Source organism: Salvelinus alpinus, chromosome 1 (genome assembly GCF_045679555.1).
Source record: "Salvelinus alpinus chromosome 1, SLU_Salpinus.1, whole genome shotgun sequence".
Taxonomy (NCBI): domain Eukaryota; kingdom Metazoa; phylum Chordata; class Actinopteri; order Salmoniformes; family Salmonidae; genus Salvelinus; species Salvelinus alpinus.
The window spans coordinates 103596276-103617934 of NC_092086.1; the positions used below are offsets into that span (position 1 = coordinate 103596276).

Consider the following 21659-nt stretch of genomic DNA (forward strand, 5'->3'; position numbering starts at 1 on the left):
TGCTATTTCTGACTTCTGTTGACTTCAACATGGCGGATATCTCTTTGGGTTGATTTGTCGTCTGAGCGCCGTACTCAGAATTTTGCTGGCCTCGAAGGCCAGCATCCCGGAGTCGCCTCTTCACTGTTGACGTTGAGACTGATGTTTTGCGGGTACTATTTAATGAAGCACACAAACACAGTGTCTGATCTAGAAGAACAGGAACACTAGAACCCGTCTGACAGAACCAATCACACCAAATCATCATTGATGACATCACTAATTTCTTCCTCAGCCATCCTCCAAATCACAGCTCATGAATAAGAGATGGCGCAGAATAAAATAAACTGTAGAAATACAATGAATTAAATATGCAGGAAAGAGAGTGAGAAAGTGTGTGCCTACGTGTACCTGAGAAGTCTAGGAAGGTGTTGCCCCCCTCCTCGTCTCCTCGTCCCGTGTCCAGTAGGGTGCTGAACAGAGTGCCAATAGGGTCCAGGGGGTGGCCCACCCAGCCCTCCATGTTAGTGACTGACGTCATGCCTTTATGGAGCAGCTCTGGAGAGGACACCGACCACATACTGTTATTACTCTATTTACACAGTTAATACACAGTTATTACTCTAGTTACACAGATAATACACATTTTACTCTATAGTTACACAGTTAATACACATATTACTCTATAGTTACACAGTTAATACACATATTACTCTAGTTACACAGTTAATACACATATTACTCTAGTTACACAGTTAATACACATATTACTCTAGTTACACAGTTAATACACATATTACTCTAGTTACACAGTTAATACACATATTACTCTAGTTACACAGTTAATACACATATTACTCTATAGTTACACAGTTAATACACATATTACTCTAGTTACACAGTTAATACTCTAGTTACACAGTTAATACATGTATTACTCTAGTTACACAGTTAATACACATATTACTCTACTTACGCAGTTAATACTCTGGTTACACAGTTAATACATGTATTACTCCAGTTACAGTTAATACACAGTTAATACCCTAGCTACGCAGTTAATACCCTAGCTACGCAGTTAATACCCTGGCCACGCAGTTAATACTCTGGTTACGGAGTTAATGATCTGGTTACGCAGTTAATGCTCTGGTTACGCAGTTAATACACGCAATACTCTAGTTACACAGGCAATACACTCATTACCCTAGTTACACGGTTAATACCCTAGTTACACGGTTAATACCCTAGTTACACGGTTAATACCCTAGCTACACGGTTAATACCCTAGCTACACAGTTAATACCCGTATTACTCCAGTTACAGTTACAGTTAATACCCGTATTACTCCAGTTACAGTTAATACCCGTATTCCTCGTTACACGGCCAATACCCTAGTTACACGGCCAATACCCTAGTTACACGGTCAATACCCTAGCTACACGGTTAATACCCTAGCTACACGGTTAATACCCGTATTACTCCAGTTACAGTTAATACCCGTATTACTCCAGTTACAGTTAATACCCGTATTACTCCAGTTACAGTTAATACCCGTATTACTCCAGTTACAGTTAATACCCGTATTACTCCAGTTGCAGTTAATACCCGTATTACTCCAGTTGCAGTTAATACCCGTATTACTCCAGTTGCAGTTAATACCCGTATTACTCCAGTTGCAGTTAATACCCGTATTACTCCAGTTGCAGTTAATACCCGTATTACTCCAGTTGCAGTTAATACCCGTATTACTCCAGTTGCAGTTAATACCCGTATTACTCCAGTTGCAGTTAATACCCGTATTACTCCAGTTACAGTTAATACCCGTATTACTCCAGTTACAGTTAATACTCTAGCTACACGGTTAACACTCTAGCTACACGGTTAACACCCGTATTACTCCAGTTACAGTTAATACCCGTATTACTCCAGTTGCAGTTAATACCCGTATTACTCCAGTTGCAGTTAATACCCGTATTACTCCAGTTGCAGTTAATACCCGTATTACTCCAGTTGCAGTTAATACCCGTATTACTCCAGTTGCAGTTAATACCCGTATTACTCCAGTTACAGTTAATACTCTAGCTACACGGTTAACACTCTAGCTACACGGTTAACACTCTAGCTACACGGTTAACACTCTAGCTACACGGTTAACACTCTAGCTACACGGTTAACACTCTAGCTACACGGTTAACACTCTAGCTACACGGTTAACACTCTAGCTACACGGTTAACACTCTAGCTACACGGTTAACACTCTAGCTACACGGTTAACACTCTAGCTACACGGTTAACACTCTAGCTACACGGTTAACACTCTAGCTACACGGTTAACACTCTAGCTACACGGTTAACACTCTAGCTACACGGTTAACACTAGTTACACAGCTAATACACGTATTACTCTAGTTACACAGTTAATACTATAGTTACACAGTTAATACACATATTACTCTAGTTACACAGTTTATACTCTAGTTACACAGTTTATACTCTAGTTACACAGTTTATACTCTAGTTACGCAATAAATACACGCATTACTCTAGTTACAGTTTATACTCTAGTTACACATATTGCCCTAGTTACGCAGTCAATACACATATTGCCCTAGTTACGCAGTCAATACACGCATTGCCCTAGTTACGCAGTCAATACACGCATTACTCTAGTTACGCAATAAATACACGCATTACTCTAGTTACACAGATTATACTCTAGTTACACAGATACACATATTGCCCTAGTTACGCAGTCAATACACGCATTACTCTAGTTACACAGATTATACTCTAGTTACGCAATAAATACACGCATTACTCTAGTTACACAGATTATACTCTAGTTACACAGATACACATATTGCCCTAGTTACGCAGTCAATACACGCATTACTCTAGTTACACAGATTATACTCTAGTTACGCAATAAATACACGCATTACTCTAGTTACACAGATTATACTCTAGTTACACAGATACACATATTGCCCTAGTTACGCAGTCAATACACGGTCATTACCCTAGTTACGCAGTCAATACACGGTCATTACCCTAGTTAAGCAGTCAATACACGGTCATTACCCTAGTTACGCAGTCAATACACGGTCATTACCCTAGTTACGCAGTCAATACGCGGTCATTACCCTAGTTACGCAGTCAATACGCGGTCATTACCCTAGTTACGCAGTCAATACGCGGTCATTACCCTAGTTACGCAGTCAATACACGGTCATTACCCTAGTTACGCAGTCAATACACGGTCATTACCCTAGTTACGCAGTCAATACACGGTCATTACCCTAGTTACGCAGTCAATACACGGTCATTACCCTAGTTACGCAGTCAATACACGGTCATTACCCTAGTTACGCAGTCAATACACGGTCATTACCCTAGTTACGCAGTCAATACACGGTCATTACCCTAGGTACGCAGTCAATACACAGTCATTACCCTAGTTACGCAGTCAACACACTGTCATTACCCTAGTTACACAGTTAATACACTTATTACCCTAGTTACACAGTTAACACACTATCATTACCCTATTTACACAGCTAATACACTGTTATTACTCTAGTTACAGTTAATACACTACTAACTCTATTACCACAGTTAATACAATCAAATGTATTTATAAAGCCCTTTTTATATGTCGGCCGATGTCACAAAGCGCTGTACAGAAACCCAGCCCAAAACCCTAAACAGCAATCAATGCAGGTGTAGAAGCACAGTGGCAGGGAAAAACTCCCTAAAAAGGCAAGAACCTAGGAAGAAGCCTAGAGAGGAACCAGGCTATGAGGGGTGGCCAGTCCTCTTCTGGCTGTGCTGGGTGGAGATTATAACAGAACATGGCCAAGATGTTCAAACGTTCATAGATGACCTGCAGGGTCAAATAATAATAATCACAGTGGTTGTAGAGGGTGCAACAGGTCAGTACCTCAGGATTAAAATGTCAGTTGGTTTTTTATAGCCAATCATTCAGAGTTAGAGACAGCAGGTGCGGTACACTGTTATTACATGGTTTATACACAGCTAATACACTGTTAGTACATTGATATTACAGTTTATATACTGTCCCTACAGTTAGTACACTTGTATTATATTGTTAACATACAGGTACAGACAAAGACAGGAGTGAGAATGAGGCCGTCCTTTAGTGAAACAGTATAAATGAAACGATGAAGAACTAACTGACCTTTTTTGTGGTTACGGAGGAGCTGTAGTTGTTTCTGTTGCTGCCGCTTGAGTGTGTTAACAATAGCAATGGCCAATCGCAAGGCTTCTCTGGGATAACCATGTGACCGCAGCGCATCAACCCTCGCACACGCTGTTGGGACGTGCTCTGCAAGAGGGATGGGAGGGGGGATTTCAACAGACTACCAAAACCAAAGCTACGTCAACTAAATAAAATTAAAAATCCCCCAAATTGTCTTCTAAATCCCTCCCCTCCTTTCGTCATTGTCAACACAAATACACACTCACCGTGCCAGAGGGGCCAGCCGCGGGCGTCAAACAGTGCCCCTCCACTGCCGTGGTTGTCGTGGGGACAGTGTGTGTGTGTGTGTGTGCAGAGGTCATGTGTGATGACGCGCTGCAGATGTGTGTCCTGCCAGTGCAGGTCGCAGGCCTCAATGGCCCTCGTAAACACTGTCCTATGAGGACGAGACAACAAGTCTGGGAGAGAGAGAGGGGGGAGAGAGGGCGATTAGGGAGAGGGGTGAGGGTGGGTAGAAAAGGGGAGCGAAAGAAGAGGACAATGTGGACAATTCTAATTTTCATTAGAAAACGTTGCTTTGATCAGCCACCTAAAGCTAAAGCTTCCTGGGTGAAAAGCTCATTCACTGCACTGGCCCTACTCAGAAGCCTCATATACATTTTTAAAGGGATTGTATTTTCTCTAATTTAGCTCAGATAGGGACAGGGGCAGGCGTAGCTATAAGATCCCGCTTGGGTTATTGGGTTTATTCCATCAGACAGAGAAACTAATAAGAACAGAACGTAGGGCAGAGACATGGAGAGGGAGAGAGTTGATTAAAAGAGGCATGAGACCGAGCGAGGGATCGACAGAGAGAACATGATGAAAAGAAGGAGGCTTTTCTCACACACGCTCAGTGTGGTTGTCCCACCTGGGTGGCAGGGACGCCCTGAGGCAGTGTGTTGGTCAGGTGTGTGTGAGATGTGTGCATGTTTGTCTGTCTACGTGTGCGTTTTCTCACCTGGGTTGCCGTGCGGTAGTGCGTGTGTGAGGTTGGGTAGTTCGTTGCCATGGTTTCCATCCTCCCATGGACACACATCGACGCTGTTCCACCGTCTAAGCTGTCTCAGCCACACACACTTCTGCTCCGACTTACAGTGGGGGTTCAGCACAATACACATCCACAGGGTACCTACACACACAAAGGATGTTTCTGTCATTATTATTCATCCTTGAACCATGTCATTTGATTCTGTGAAAAAGGGAAAAATAGATGCCATTAAAAGGTTTTGGACCTTGTGTTTATCTTTTCAATAAACACATGCCTACATGCCTGCCACACACACACTTTGATTACCTGAAGCATGAACTGAAAGGGAGATGGGTTATGGATGAAGGGAGTGAGGGAAGGATAGAGGCAGAGGAAAGAAGAGAGATTTAGAAAGTAAACCGAAGGCATCAAAAATAAGTATGCAGGAAAAAAACTGGGAAAAACTGACAATTATGAAAAATGAACAGAAAAATATGACAAAATGAGACACGAGGAGAGAGAGGTGAAGCTAAAGAACAGGAGGAGAGGGGGATGAGATAGGAAGGAGGGAAGGAAGGGGGGAGGAGTCACTTTATCCTCTGTCTTTGCACGGCATCAAGGAAAACAGAAAGAAGAGAGGAGAGGGGAGAAAACAGAGAGTGGATGAGATGGGAAGGAAAAGTAGGGAGTGAAGAAAATTAAGAGAAAGAATGAAAAGGAGGCAAGATTGTCTTCTTTCCTTCTCTCCCTTTCTGCAAAGGGAAGAGGAGAATGTGCATCCATCAAGCAGGAGGAATCTCCAAAACATTAAAAACATGATGATGCATTCAAATTATCCAGAAATAAGAGATGAACTACCCTTAGAACAGAAAGAGAGAAAGAAACCAAAACAGACAAAGAAAGGGGGGATAAATAATACACTTCCAACAATCAACTACCATGACAACAGGGTTGTGGTTATGGGATGATGCTAGGGCAGGTTACTATTGGATGTTGTTGCGAGGCTAGGGCTGAGTTCTACTGGATCTGGTTACTAGACTAGGGTCTATCTAGACTCTCCCCCGATTAGACACTAACAAGGAATAATTCCTAAAGCCGCCCTGCTTATCGTGAATATGGACAGTGTACAGTTCAGTGTTCACACACAGCTACTTCAGCTGTGGTTCATTATGACAAGAGGAAAGGAGGAGAGAGGGACTACAGAAACACATTCAACACTGTACATCCAGTGGTCTCCTGAACTGGCTGGCACCCACACACACGTCCGCAGTGAGAAATCATGGCTTCTATTTCTCCAACCTAAGCCAGATGAGAACCAGCATCTCAGACTCCGAATGATCCAACACGCACATGCATTAAAACAATATTGGGCTCAGCAAGATGGATTTATCTCCTGACACACACTCACACAGAAATCCACACACACACGCACAAGCACACAAACACACGCCATCACACTTCACCCCCTCGCTCCCATCCCCCTTTATTTCCTTGGATGGGTCTAATTTGAGCATTCAGCCCACATTTCATCTGTTCTGTCAAAAGAGGGAAAGAGAGAAAGAAAGAAAAATAGAGGGAGACAGAAAGAGAGAGTGAAATACCCAGCTCACAATATCAGAACCCATTTTAGGTTGTGAAAAGCATATTTCATAAAACACCTAGCTCACACCCTACAAATACATAACAGACTGACAATACAATACACTCCTGATACATGCCAAACACTACCCATCATGCAATCAGTCGTCATATCACAATGTGCAGAGAGATAGTGCCTTCGGGCGATTTTTTTCTCACCATCTACACACAATAACCCGAAATGACAAAGTGGGAAAATGTTGAGATTTTTTTGCACCCAATGAGCACTGACAGAACTAAAAAGTTCCTTGGCTGAGATGGGAGAACAACCGTCTCTGCAGCACACCAATCTGGCCTTTATGGAAGAGCGGCCAGACGGAGTTTATAAAAAAGGCACATGACAGCACACCTGTAGTTTATAAAAAAGGCACATGACAGCATACCTGTAGTTTATAAAAAAGGCACATGAAAGACTCAGGCAAAAGATTCTGTGGTCTGATGAGATGAAAATGTAACTCTTTGGCCTGAATGCAAAGTGCTATGTCTGGAGAAAACCAGGCACAGCTCATCACACCATCATGCTATGGGGATGCTTTTCAGCGGCAGGGACTGGGAGACTGGTAAGGATAGAGGGAACAATGAACGGAGCCAAATACAGGCAAATCCTTGATGAGAACCTGCAAACAACCTTAGACTGGTGCAAAGATTTACGTTCCAACAGGACAATGACCCCAAACATACAGCCAAAGCAACACTGGAATGGCTTCAGAACTAGAATGTGAAAGTCATTGAGTGGCCCAGCCAAAGCCCAGACTTGAATCCCATTGAAAAATCTGTGGAAAGACTATGCGTGCTGTTCACCACCACTCCCCATCCAACTTCACCCCCCAGAGTTGATGTCCACGCCTCTGTGGAAATCTAAATAGTATAATAACAACATCCCCATTAAAATCCATCTGTTTAAACTAGAGATGTCATTTCTTTTGCATGTGCTGCGTCTCAATCCCCCAAGTCTGCCAATGGCGTCACGGGATGCGTCTGAAGTCGGTACCGCCGATCTGCGTCTGTAGTGTCCGAACAGTTTGGGCGACACACTAATATTGTTTTGCTCTAGGACACCCACAAGCCTCACAAGACTCGTCTGAAGGTGGCCCAGTACCAATTTGAAAAATATACAGTACCAGTCAAAGGTTTGGACACACATACAGTGGGGCAAAAAAGTATTTAGTCAGCCACCAATTGTGCAAGTTCTCCCACTTAAAAAGATGAGAGAGGCCTGTAATTTTCATCATAGGTAGTACACTTCAACTATGACAGACAAAATGAGAAAAAAAATGGCTTCGTAAGAAGCATTTCAAGGTCCTGGAGTGGCCTAGCCAGTCTCCAGATCTCAACCCCATAGAAAATCTTTGGAGGGAGTTGAAAGTCCGCGTTGCCCAGCAACAGCCCCAAAACATCACTGCTCTAGAGGAGATCTGCATGGAGGAATGGGCCAAAATACCAGCAACAGTGTGTGAAAACCTTGTGAAGACTTACAGAAAACATTTGACCTCTGTCATTGCCAACAAAGGTTATATGAACAAAGTATTGAGATAAACTTTTGTTATTGACCAAATACTTATTTTCCACCATAATTTGCAAATAAATTCATAAAAAATCCTACAATGTGATTTTCTGTTTTTTTTTCTCATTTTGTCTGTCATAGTTGAAGTGTACCTATGATGAAAATTACAGGCCTCTCTCATCTTTTTAAGTGGGAGAACTAGCACAATTGGTGGCTGAATAAATACTTTTTTGCCCCACTGTACTCAATCAAGTTTTTTGTTGTTGATATCTTTACAATTTTCTATATTGTAGAATAATAGTGAAGACATCAAAACTATGAAATAACACATATGGAATATGTGTATCATGTAGTAACCAAAAAAGTGTTAAATCAAAATATATTTTATATTTGAGATTCTTCAAGTAGCCACCCTTTGTCTTGATGACAGCTTTAAACACTCTTGGCATTCTCTCAAACAGCTTTATGAGATAGTCACCTGGAATACATTTCAATTAACAGGTGTATCTTGTTAAAAGTACATTTTTGGAAGTTCTTTCCAACTTAATGAGCTTGAGCCAATCAGTTGTGTTGTGAAAAGGTAGGGGTGGTATACAGAAGATAGCCCTATTTGGTAAAAGACCAAGTCCATATTATGGCAAGAACAGCTCAAACTAAGCAAAGAGAAACGACAGTCCATCACTACTTAAAGACATGAAGGTCAGTCAATCTGGAAAATGTCAAGAACTTTGAAAGTTTCTTCAAGTGCAGTCGCAAAAACCACCAAGCACTACGATGAAACAGGCTCTCCTGAGGACCGCCACAGGAAAGGAAGACCCAGAGTTGCAGAGGATAAGTTCATTAGAGTTAACTGCACCTCAGATTGCAGCCCAAATAAATACTTCACGGAGTTCAAGTATCAGACACAACTCAACATCAACTGTTCAGAGGAGACCGCGTGAATCAGGTCTTCGTGGTCGAATTGCTGCAAAAGAAACCACTAATAAAGAACACCAATGAGAAGAAGAGACTTGCTAGGGCCAAGAAACACAAGCAATGGACAGTTGACCGGTGGAAATCTGTCTTTTGGTCTGATGAGTCCAAATGTGAGATTTTTGGTTCCAACCGCTGTGTCTTTGTGAGATGCAGAGTAGGTGAACGGATGATCTCTGCATGTGTGATTCCCACCGTGAGGCATGGAGGATGAGGTGTGATGGTGTAGGGGTGCTTTGCTCGTGACAGTTTGTGACTTATTTAGAATTAAAGTCACACTTAACTTCTCTAGGGTAGGGGGCAGCATTCGGAATTTTGGATGAAATGCATGCCCAAATTAAACTGCCTGCTTCTCGGGCCCAGAAGATTTAATATGCATACTGGTAGATTTGGATAGAAAACACTCTACAGTTTCCAAAACTGTTAAAATAGGGTCTGTGAGTATAACAGAACTGATTTGGCAGGCAAAAACCTGAGAAGAATCCATTCAGGATGTAGTTTTTGTTTGTTTTGTAGTTTTCTATTCAATGCCATTACAATATCCATTGACTTAGGACTCAAATGGCAGTTTCAATGCCTTCCACTAGATGTCAACAGTCTTTAGAAATTGTTTCAGGCTTGTATTCTGAAAAATGAAGAAGTAAGAGCAGTCTGAATGAGTGGACCCAAAAGTGTCACAGAGCTTTTTCATTTGCGAGACCGAGAGATTGCGTTTCTTGTTTACCTTTTAAATTGACGACGTTATTGTCCGGTTGAAATATTATCGATTATTTAGGCTAAAAACAACCTGAGGATTGAATATAAACATCGTTTGACATGTTTCTATGAACTTTACGGATACAAATAGGATTTTTTTGTCTTCCTGTTTTGACTGCGTTTGAGCCTGTGGATTACTGAAGAAAACGCAAACAAAACTGAGGTTTTTGGATATAAAGAGATTTATCGAACAAAAGGAACATTTATTGAGTAAATTAATGTCTGCTGAGTGCAATCATATGAAGATCATCAAAGGTAAGTGATTAATTTTATCTCTATTTCTGACTTGTGTAACTGTTCTACTTGGCTGGTTACTCTTTGTAATGATTTGTCTAGTGGGCTATGTTCTCAAATAATCGTAAGGTATGCTTTCGCCGTAAAGCATTTTAAAAATCTGACACCGTGGTTGGATTCACAAGAAATTAATCTTTAAACCTATGTAAAATATGTTTTGTTTTCTGAATTTTTATAATGAATATTTCTGTATTTGAATTTGGCGCACAGCAGTTTCACTGGCTGTTGAAGAGGTGGGACGCTAACGTCTCACGTACCCAAGAGAGGTTAACCAGCCTGGCTACCACAGCATTCTGCAGTAATACGCCATCTATCTGGTTTGGCATTAGTGGGACTATCATTTGTTTTTCAACAAGACAATGACCCAACACATCCAGGATGTGTAAGACCTATTTGACCAACAAGGAGAGTGATGGAGTGCTGTGTCAGATGACCTGGCCTCCACAATCACCCGACCTCAACCCAATTGAGATGGTGTGGGACGAGTTGGACTGCAGAGTGAAGGAAAAGCAGCCAACAAGTGCTCAGCATATGTGGGAACTCCTTCAATACTGTTGGAAAAGCATCCAGGTAAAGCTGGTTGAGAGAATGCCACTTAGCTACTTTGAAGAATCGAAAATCTATTTTGATTTGTTTAACACTTTCTTTGGTTTCTACATGTTTCCATATGTGTTATTTTATAGTTTTGATGTCTTCACTATTATTCTACAATGTAGAAAATAGTACAGATAAAGAAAAACCCTGGATTGAGTATGTGTGTCCAAGCGTTTGACTGGTACTGTATATGGAAGTAGTTTAGTGCCATTTTTTGTTCGTTAAATATGAGTTTTTAAAAAACTAAAACATCCTGATCTTTCTTATATGTCTCAGATATAGGACACACTTTAAAACAAACTTCCTTTTGATATTTTTTGCACATGTATGAATCTGTTATTCAATGAGTTTCTATGGGACAATAGCAGTAAGGCCAAATTCAATGTTTCATCAAATAATTGTATGTATATATCTTTTTTTATACCTAAAGGGGTCCTAAAACTCTAAATCAAATAGCTAAATTATCCCTGGTATGACAATCTTAAAACAATCCATATGTTAGCTTAGTAGAACCCAGCAAAGCTGATACAGACATACCCAAGACGACTCACCTCTGTAATCGCCGCCAAAGGTGCTTCTACAAAGTATTGACTCAGGGGTGTGTATACTTACTGTATGTAAATGAGATATTTCTGCATTTAATTTTCAATAAATGTGCACTAATGTCTAAGAACATGTTTTCACTTTGTCATTATGGGGTAGTGTGTGTAGATGGGTGCAATTTTTATTTATTTAAATCACTTTTGAACTCAGGCTGTAACATAACTAAATGTGGAGTAAGTCAAGGTGTATGAATACATTTTGAAGGCACTGTAGGTCTAACACCACTGACTAACACACACAATCAAACAGTACCAGGTTCACAGCAACACTCATATGTGTGCATGTGTATTCTCTTCAGCACCTAGTTCTTCCAAGTGATGTCGGTCCTTGTGTGTGTGTGCATTGCCTCTTACCTAGCTCATCCCACAGCTGTCTGTATTTGTCGGTCATGGTGGTTCCCTGTTGTCTCCACAGTGCCAGACGAGGGTCGCCCATAAACTGTTCTGTGATCAGTGTTAACATCCTGGCACCGTTGGAGTCACGCATCTTCAACATCTCTCTCACCTAGAGGAGAGAGGGAGGGAGAGGGGGAGAGAGCGGGAAGGAGAGAGGTCAGCAAAGAGACAAGGGCTGTGTGTGTGTGTGTGTGTGTGTGTGTGTGTGTGTGTGTGTGTGTGTGTGTGTGTGTGTGTGTGTGTGTGTGTTTTGTATATGTTACCTTGTTGAACAGCAGGTTGAGTTGTTTCCCAGAGCCGTGGTATCCTCCCTGTGAGAGGAAGAGTTTCACCTGCTCCTGGACCTGCTCCTCATCCAGGTGCCAACAGTTCTCATCATCTACACTGGCCCCTGCCGTGGGGTCTGGGGCTCCTACACACACGGAGACAGAGAGAGGTTAGTCTCACACACACACAGCTCATTATTTAGATTGAATGAGTTTCCATGTCTCAGCGAAAGCATTGGGCTCTCAGACACAAACAAAAAACCAAACAAGATGAAAATAGCCCTCATATGACACCAGCTTTAGTAAAGTATCATCACACACACATTAGTGCTGCTCATACGGACAGGGAGGTGATTTGGAGGCCCCAGGCAGAGGCCCCAGGCAGAGGCCCCAGGCAGAGGCCAGTCTGAGGCCAGGCAGAGGCCCCAGGCAGAGGCCAGTCAGAGGCCCCAGGCAGAGGCCAGTCTGAGGCCAGGCAGAGGCCCCAGGCAGAGGCCCCAGGCAGAGGCCCCAGGCAGAGGCCCCAGGCAGAGGCCCCAGGCAGAGGCCCCAGGCAGAGGCCAGGCAGAGGCCAGGCAGAGGCCCCAGGCAGAGGCCAGTCTGAGGCCAGGCAGAGGCCCCAGGCAGAGGCCCCAGGCAGAGGCCCCAGGCAGAGGCCCCAGGCAGAGGCCCCAGGCAGAGGCCAGGCAGAGGCCAGGCAGAGGCCCCAGGCAGAGGCCAGGCAGAGGCCAGGCAGAGCCCCCCCCCCCCCCCCCTTTAATGTGCCATGAACAAAACCAGTCATGTCTTCATCAGGTTGTCAAACAATTCACTTCAAAAAGTAGGTTACATTTGCACGTTCATCCAAAACAATTCCAGCATCCGAACAGTGTAATGTGCAGCTGCCAACTTTCCATCAAGTGGCTGAAACCATCTCACCAGAGAAAGCATCCAAGCTAGCGAAACAGTGCCCATCTGTCTTACTATGTGTAGGTCATGTATCTGATGCTGTCTGGCCAAAAAGAGTCCAGACAGCATCAGATACATGGGCTACACATACACTATGTATTTACATTAACATTTGAGTAATTTAGCAGACAAGTGACTTAAAGTAGTGAGTACATACATTTTCATACTTTGGGGAATTCGCCCGTGGGAATCGAACCCACAACTCTGGCGTTGCAAGCGCCATGCTCTACCAACTGAGCCACACAGGACTATAAATACAAAAGTATGTGATGTTAGTGGTGTAGAAGCAAGCTCACAGAACAGGATCACCGAGTGCTGAAGGGGGTAGCGCGTAAAAATTGTCTGTCCTTGGCTGCTACACCCACTACCAAATTCCAAACTACCTCTGGAAACAATGCCAGCGCAAGAACTGTTTGTAGGGAGCTTCATGGAATGAGTTTCCATGGCCAAGCAGCCACACACACAAGCCTACGATCACCATGTGCAATACAAAGCGTCAGCTGGAGTGGTGTAAAGCTCGCCGCCATTGGATTCTGGAGCAGTGGAAACGCGTTCTCTGGAGTGATGAATCATGCTTCATCATCTGGCAGTCCGACGGACGAATCTGGGTTTGGCGGGTGCCAGGAGAACGCTACCTGCCCCAATGCATATTGCCAACTGTAAAGTTTGGTGGAGGGGGAATACTGGTCTGGCATTCTAGACAATTCTGTGCTTCCAACTTTGTGGCAACAGTTTGGGGAAGGCCCTTTTCTGAACTTGACTGGCCTGCACAGAGCCCTGACCTCAACCCCATCAAACACCTTTGGGATGAATTGGATCGCCGACTGCGAGCCAGGCCTAATCAGTGCCCGACCTCACTAATGCTTGTGGCTGAACGGAAGCAAGTCCCTGCAGCAATGTTCCAACATCTAGTAGAAAGCCTTCCCAGATGAGTGCAAGCTATTATAGCAGCAAAGGGGGAACCAACTCCATATTAATGCCCATGATTTGGGAATGAGATGTTTAACGAGCAGGTGTCCACATAGTGTACATGATCTCTGCCTTGACGATTGCTGTATTATCAGCAGCACCTGTCTTTTTACTAAAGGAATGTGTTAACTTAGGTAATTTTTCTGTTACAATTACATCTTTCTTCTTCTCTTCCCTGCCCTGTTCTGAAAGCACCACATTGCTGCAGCTTCATTTCAATGAATGTCAAGTTTGCAATCATATCCGGTAAGGATTCACTGGAGCCAGCCAATCATATCAGCCAGGGGGAAATCTATTCCAGAAAAACACACACACACACACACACCCCAACCCCACTCACCATGGACCTGGTTGATCTCAGAGTTTGTTGACAGAATCTCATCAGCTAGTTTCTGAGCAGTGGGCAGCACCTCCGTGTGGTGTACTGTTATCAGGTACTGGACAAATTTCTGCAGCTGGTCTCTGTTCATCTGGAACAGTGTCTCTGAGATGGGCAGGTGCAGTTTGACCTGCTCGGGCTTCCGTACGCGGTACAAGGCCAGTGCTACCACGTGCGCGCAGTAGAAGATGTCCTTGTTGCCACAGCTGCACGTGACCGCGGTGATCTTGCAGCGGTCGAAGCTGACACTCACGCTGCAGACGAGCTCGGATTCCGACGGCGTGGCCGGTTCTGTTACCGTTCCGCTGAGGTGGAACCCTGAGAAAGAAAAGAGGAGAACCATTAGATGATCAGTCAGTCACTCAATCAAGTAGTCAATCAAATTGTATTCATGTAGCCTTATAGTTTTACACAGAAGTGCGTAACAAAGTCATGTTCGGAATATTTGAACACCCCAATGGCATTCATGTTGTTGTCATTAACCTGTGGGTGTGCGGCTCAGCATCCTATACGTGCAGAAGACCCACTGTACCAGCTAGCTACTAGTCAGATTATAATGGTAAGGGGGGAAGGAAGAGAAATAGCAGTCCCTGAAGCGAAGAGAGGGGAACATCGCTCTCTTCTTTCTCTCTCTGGGGAAAAGGTCAAACTGCTGATCTCCAGAGTCCCTCAGTGTGATGCCCTCCTAATGCAATAGAGTTCAGCCGTCACTCACGCACTCATAACCCCCCCCCCCCCCCCCACACCTATTTTCTATAAACATGAAACATGACATTCTCTGGCTAAGAGGTCACTCATTGGTGATACAGCCTGGGATCGAACCCAGGTCTGTAGTGACACCTCTGGCACTGCGATGCAGTGATTGCTGCGCCACTCAGTCCCTGAAATAGCTACCCGACTAACTATTTAGCAGTCTTTTGGCTAAGGAGAAAGGGGAAGTCCAAACAAAGGAATCCATTTTATTTTGGGCTTTCTCAAAGTACACACACAGACACCAGGAGGAGTGGTTCTGCTACCCAGTACTGGAGGCTCTGAATCAGGTTCTCCCCACTATGATATGCTATGCAATGTCTCACATTGCTACTTTTCCTGACTGTCTACTGAGAATCCTCTGTGAGCCTGATATTGATGGGCTGAAATGGTGTATCTACACAACATGACCAAAAGCATATGGACACCTGCTCGTCGAACATTATTATGGGCATTAATACGGAGTTGGTCCCCCCTTTGCTGCTATAACAGCCTCCACTCTTCTGGGAAGGCTTTCCACTAGATGTGGGAACATTGCTGCAGGGACTTGCTTCCGTTCAGCCACAAGAGCATTAGTGAGGTCGGGCACTGATGTTGGGAAATTAGGCCTGGCTCGCAGTCAGAGTTCCAATTAATCCCAAAGGTGATCGATGGGGTTGAGGTCAGGGGTCTGTGCAGGCCAGTCAAGTTCTTCCACACCGATCGCGACAAACCATTCCAGTATGGACATTGCTTTGTGCACGGGGGCATTGCTTTGTTGAAACAGGAAAGGGCCTTCCCCAAAGTTGGGCCAGAAAGTTGGAAGCACAGAATCGTCTAGAATGTCATTGTTTGATATAGAGTTGAGATTTCCCTTCACTGGCCCTAAGTGGCCTAGCCTGAACCATGAAAAATAGCCCCAGACCATTATTCCTCCTCCACCAAACTTTACAGTTGGCACTATGCATTCGTGCGGGTAGTGTTCTCCTGGCATCCGCCAATCCCAGATTCGTCCTTCAGATTGCCAGATGGTGAAGCGTGATTCATCACTCCAGAGAACGCGTTTCCACTGCTCCAGAGTCCAATGAAGGCCAGCTTCACACCACTCCAGTCGACACTTGGTATTGCATTTGGTGATCTTAGGCTTGTGTGCAGCTGCTTGGCCACGGAAACCGATTTCATGAAGCTCCCAACGAACAGTTCTTGTGCTGATGTTGCTTCCAGAGACAGTTTGGAACTCGGTAGTGAGTTGTTTTTTTACACTCTACACGCTTCAGCTGTCCTGTTCTGTGAGCTTGTATGGCCTACCACTTCGCGGCTGAGCTGTTGTTGCACCTAGACAATTCCACTTCACAATAACAGCACTTACAGTGGATCGGGGAAGCTCTAGCAGGGCAGAAATTTGACGAACTGACTTGTTGGAAAGTTGGCATCCTATGACGGTGCCACGTTGAAAGTCACTGAGCTCTTCAGTAAGGCCATTTCGCTGCCAATGTTTGTCTATGGAGATTAATGGCTGTGTACTCGATTTTATACACCTGTCAGAAACGATGTGGATGAAATAGCCAAATCCACTAATTTGAAGCAGCGGTGTCCACATACACTGTATATACAAAATGATAAGACCAAACATCCATAGCTTAGCCTGAAAGGCTCAGATGTCCTAGAGTGTGGGTCAAAGGTCAACTTTGCCCTAAATCTCTTAAGGGTTGATGTAAGGCCTGGATCTGGCTAAGCTGATCCTAAAATCAGTGCTTATTAAGCAGTGGACAAATAGTCCTTTGGTCTGAGATTGATTTTATAAGAACTCAATAACTGTCACAGGGGAGGTTTGGCAGACAGCACACACACACGTTTCGCGACAGGTTTTTGCTCAATCAGAATACAGGAAACTCACACTCAGACGTGACTAACAGAAGACGGGGGAGAGAGAGGGTGAGTGACAAAGAGAGCAGCGAGCTAAGAGACAGAGGTATAGACGAGAGGAGAGAGAAAGAGGGAGAACCCCCTCCCTTTACTCCTCCATTTCCTTCCTAGCAGTCAGCTGACACAACGACACAGGGGATCACCTTTTACACACACACGCTTGCGTAAGTACATCCCCCGGTTGGCAGTTGCTTGCTAATGTACTAGTTCGCACACACACTAACACTGAGGGCACTCCCCTGTATTATATGGCCCAACCCGGGTCATGCATGGCCCACAGCTGAACTACTGACGTCAGAGAAGAGGAAGGGAAAGAGAGAGAGAGAGGAGGGAGAAAGAGAAGGGAGAGGCAGAGAGAATTCCAAAACAGGGGAGGAGACCGCTGGGCTGGTGGGAAGCTTGGAAAGCCCTCAGCTGAGTGTGTGAGAAGATATTTGGCTACGTGCCAGAGCCCTGAGCTCAGCATTCTGTAATGTACTTCCCCTCTTCTGCTCTGTAGCTTGCATAATACTGCTTAGCACTGCACGACAACCAGACTTAACCCTTACTTACCAAAACAACGAGACAACCCTTAACTACCACTACCGACCATAATAGTGCCTAGCGCTGAGCGGCTACCAGACTTAACCTTTAACCTCTTAGATGTAATAGCAAAATTGAGATTGCTGCCTAAATAGACATACCCAAAAGTAAATGCTATTCATGTGTAATTGCATGATTTTGACATTCCAAAACTTGGTATATTTGGAAAGATGATATCTGGGAAATTGTGAGGAAATTATCAGAAGATAGGAGTTGCATAGTTCAGAAAACACAAGACCAAGCACACACAAAACAACTTTGTTTTTTATTTATTTTGAAAGTAATCTTTGACTGACAAGTTAAAAGGGAATTATTGAAGCCCAGAGCTGGAAACACAGATGGCTTCCACAACATCAGAAAAGAAAAATGGGATTGATACACCTAACTAAACTCAGCAAAAAAAGAAACGTTCTCTCACTGTCAACTGTGTTAATTTTCATCAAACTTGCCATATGTAAATATTTGTATGAACATAACAAGATTCAACAACTGAGACAAACTGAACAAGTCCCACAGACATGTGACTAACAGAAACAGACTAATGTGTCCCTGAACAAAGGGGGGGGGGTCAAAATCAAAAGTAACAGTATCTGGTGTGGCCACCAGCTGCATTAAGTACTGCAGTGCATCTCCTCCTCATGGACAGCACCAGATTTGCCAGTTCTTGCTGTGAAATGTTACCCCACTCTTCCACCAAGGCACCTGCAAGTTCCCGGATATTTCTGGGGGGGAATGGCCCTAGCCCTCACCCTCCGATCCAACACGTCCCAGATGTGCTCAATGGGATTGAGATCCGGGCTATTCACTGGCCATGGCAGAACGCTGACATTCCTGTCTTGTAAGAAATCACGCACACAACGAGCAATATGGCTGGTGTCATTGTCATGCTGGATGGAGATTCATGTCAGGATGAGCCTACAGGAAGGGTACCACATGAGAGAGGAGGATGTCTTCCCTGTAACGCACAGCGTTGAGATTGCCTGCAATGACAACAAGCTCAGTCCGACGATGCTGTGACACACCGCCTCAGACCATGACGGACCCTTCACCTCCAAATCAATCCCGCTCCGGAGTACAGGTCTCAGTGTAACGTTCATTCCTTCGACGATAAACACGAATCCGACCACCCCTGGTGAGACAAAACCGCGACTCATAAGTGAAGAGCTCTTTTTGCAGTCCTGTCTGGTCCAGCGACGGTGGGTTTGTGCCCATAGGCGACGTTGTTGCCCGTGATGTCTGGTGAGGACCTGCCTTACAACAGACCTACAAGCCCTCGGTCCAGCCTCTCTCAGCCTATTGCGGACAGTGAGCACTGATGGAGGGATTGTGCCTTCCTGGTGTAACTCGGGCAGTTGTTGTTGCCATCCTGTACCTGTCCCGCAGGTGTGATGTTCGGATGTACCGATCCTGTGCAGATGTTGTTACACGTGGTCTGCCACTGCGAGGACGATCAGCTGTCCGGTCCTGTCTCCTTGTAGCGCTGTCTTAGGCGTCTCACAGTACGGACATTGCAATTTATTGCCCTGGCCACATCTGCAGTCCTCATGCCTCCTTGTAGCATGCCTAGGGCACGTTCACACAGATGAGCAGGGACCCTGGGCATCTTTCTTTTGTGTTTTTCCAGAGTCAGTAGAAAGGCCTCTTTAGTGTCCTAAGTTTTCATAAGTGTGACCTTAATTGCCCACCGTCTGTAAGCTGTTAGTGTCCTAACGACCGTTCCACAGGTGCATGTTCATTAATTGTTTATGGTTGTTTGAACAAGCATGGGAAACAGTGTTTAAACCCTTTACAATTAAGATCTGTGAAGTTATTTGGATTTTTACGAATTCTCTTTGAAAGACAGGGTCCTGAAAAATTGACATCTCTTTTTTTTGCTGAGTTTAGAAATGGGCAGAGGTTTTAGTAAACGGTGTCAGGTGTGGTCTCGGGATGTTTCCAAGTGTCCCTAAACCTCTCCAAAGTGGCATAATGTTTGTAAATTAGATAATTCCAGTGCTATTCCAGTTGAAGTCAGAAGTTTAAATACACTTAGGTTGGAGTCATAAAAACTTGTTTTTCAACCACTCCACAAATTTCTTCTTAACAAACGATAGTTTTGGCAAGTCGGTTAGGACATCTAATTTGTGCATGACACAAGTAATTCTTCAAACAATTGTTTACAGACAGATTATTTCACTTATAATTCACTGTATCATAATTCCAGTGGGTTAGAAGTTTACATACACTAAGTTGACTGTGCCTTTCAACAGCTTGGAAAATTCCAGAAAATTATGTCATGGCTTTAGAAGCTTCTGATAGATTAATTGACATAATTTGAGTCAATTGGAGGTGTACCTGTGGATGTATTTCAAGGCCTACCTTCAAACTCAGTGCCTCTTTGCTTGACATCATGGGAAAATCAAAAGAAATCAGCCAAGACCCCAGAAAAAAAAAATGTAGACCTCCACAAGTCTGGTTCATCCCTGGGAGCAATTTCAAAACACCTGAAGGTACCACGTTCATCTGTACAAACAATAGTACACAAGTATAAACACCATGGGACTACGCAGCCGTTATACCGCTCAGGAAGGAGACGCGTTCTGTTTCCTAGAGATGAACGTACTTTTGTGCGAAAAGTGGAAATCAATCCCAGAACAACAGCAAAGGACCTTGTGAAGATGCTGGAGGAAACAGGTACAAAAGTATCTATATCCACAGTAAAACGAGTCCTATATCGACATAACCTGAAAAGGCCGCTCACTGCTCCAAAACCGCCATAAAAAAGCCAGACTACGGTTTGCAACTGCACATGGGGACAAAGATCATACTTTTTGGAGAAATGTCCTCTGGTCTGATGAAACAAAAATAGAACTGTTTGGCCATAATGACCATCATTATGTTTGGAGGAAAAAGCGGGATGCTTGCAAGCCGAAGAACACCATACCAACCGTGAAGCACGGCGTGGCAGCATCACCTACCCTGTCTAGAACTGTGAGGAGTAACAGTGAAACCTACGTTGCTAGCTGCAATGACAAAGACCAAAGCCAGCGGGAGTACCGTTGAGGACAGTGGTGTGTCTCTATCACACGTGAAGGGTCTTTTAAAAGAGCAAAAGAGTTCTACAAGCAGCTGTTACAACAACAAGAAAATAGCTTCAAGTGTTTTGTCCAAATACCGGTAGTTTCAACTAATAAAAGAATGGACGACTTGACCAGAGAGGTCCAGGACCTGAAGAACAGTTTGCAGTTCTCCCAGGGTCAGCTCGATGAGTTGAAACAGGAGAACAGAGAGGTCCAGGACCTGAAGAACAGTATGCAGTTCTCCCAGGGTCAGCTCTATGAGTTGAAACAGGAGAACAGAGAGGTCCAGGACCTGAAGAACAGTTTGCAGTTCTCCCAGGGTCAGCTCTTTGAGTTGAAACAGGAGAACAGAGAGGTCCAGGACCTGAAGAACAGTTTGCAGTTCTCCCAGGGTCAGCTCTATGAGTTGAAACAGGAGAACAGAGAGGTCCAGGACCTGAAGAACAGTTTGCAGTTCTCCCAGGGTCAGCTCTATGAGTTGAAACAGGAGAACAGAGAGGTCCAGGACCTGAAGAACAGTTTGCAGTTCTCCCAGGGTCAGCTCTATGAGTTGAAACAGGAGAACAGAGAGGTCCAGGACCTGAAGAACAGTTTGCAGTTCTCCCAGGGTCAGCTCGATGAATTGAAACAGGAGAACAGAGAGGTCCAGGACCTGAAGAACAGTTTGCAGTTCTCCCAGGGTCAGCTCTATGAGTTGAAACAGGAGAACAGAGAGGTCCAGGACCTGAAGAACAGTTTGCAGTTCTCCCAGGGTCAGCTCGATGAATTGAAACAGGAGAACAGAGAGGTCCAGGACCTGAAGAACAGTTTGCAGTTCTCCCAGGGTCAGCTCTATGAA

The 21659-nt window shown here is 44.3% G+C and overlaps 1 protein-coding gene across 1 annotated transcript in view; it reads right to left on the reverse strand.

The window, feature by feature from the left end:
* LOC139537405 (zinc finger SWIM domain-containing protein 6-like) overlaps nt 1-21659 on the reverse strand; it is a 64102-nt gene that overhangs the window by 17325 nt on the left and 25118 nt on the right. Inside the window, exons 2-8 of the mRNA XM_071338656.1 lie at nt 14487-14843; nt 12227-12375; nt 11922-12072; nt 5199-5369; nt 4465-4656; nt 4178-4324; nt 391-537 (exon numbers count right to left, since the gene is read on the reverse strand). Of these exons, the coding sequence (XP_071194757.1) occupies nt 391-537; nt 4178-4324; nt 4465-4656; nt 5199-5369; nt 11922-12072; nt 12227-12375; nt 14487-14843 (1314 nt within the window). The remainder of the gene's footprint in view (nt 1-390; nt 538-4177; nt 4325-4464; nt 4657-5198; nt 5370-11921; nt 12073-12226; nt 12376-14486; nt 14844-21659) is intronic.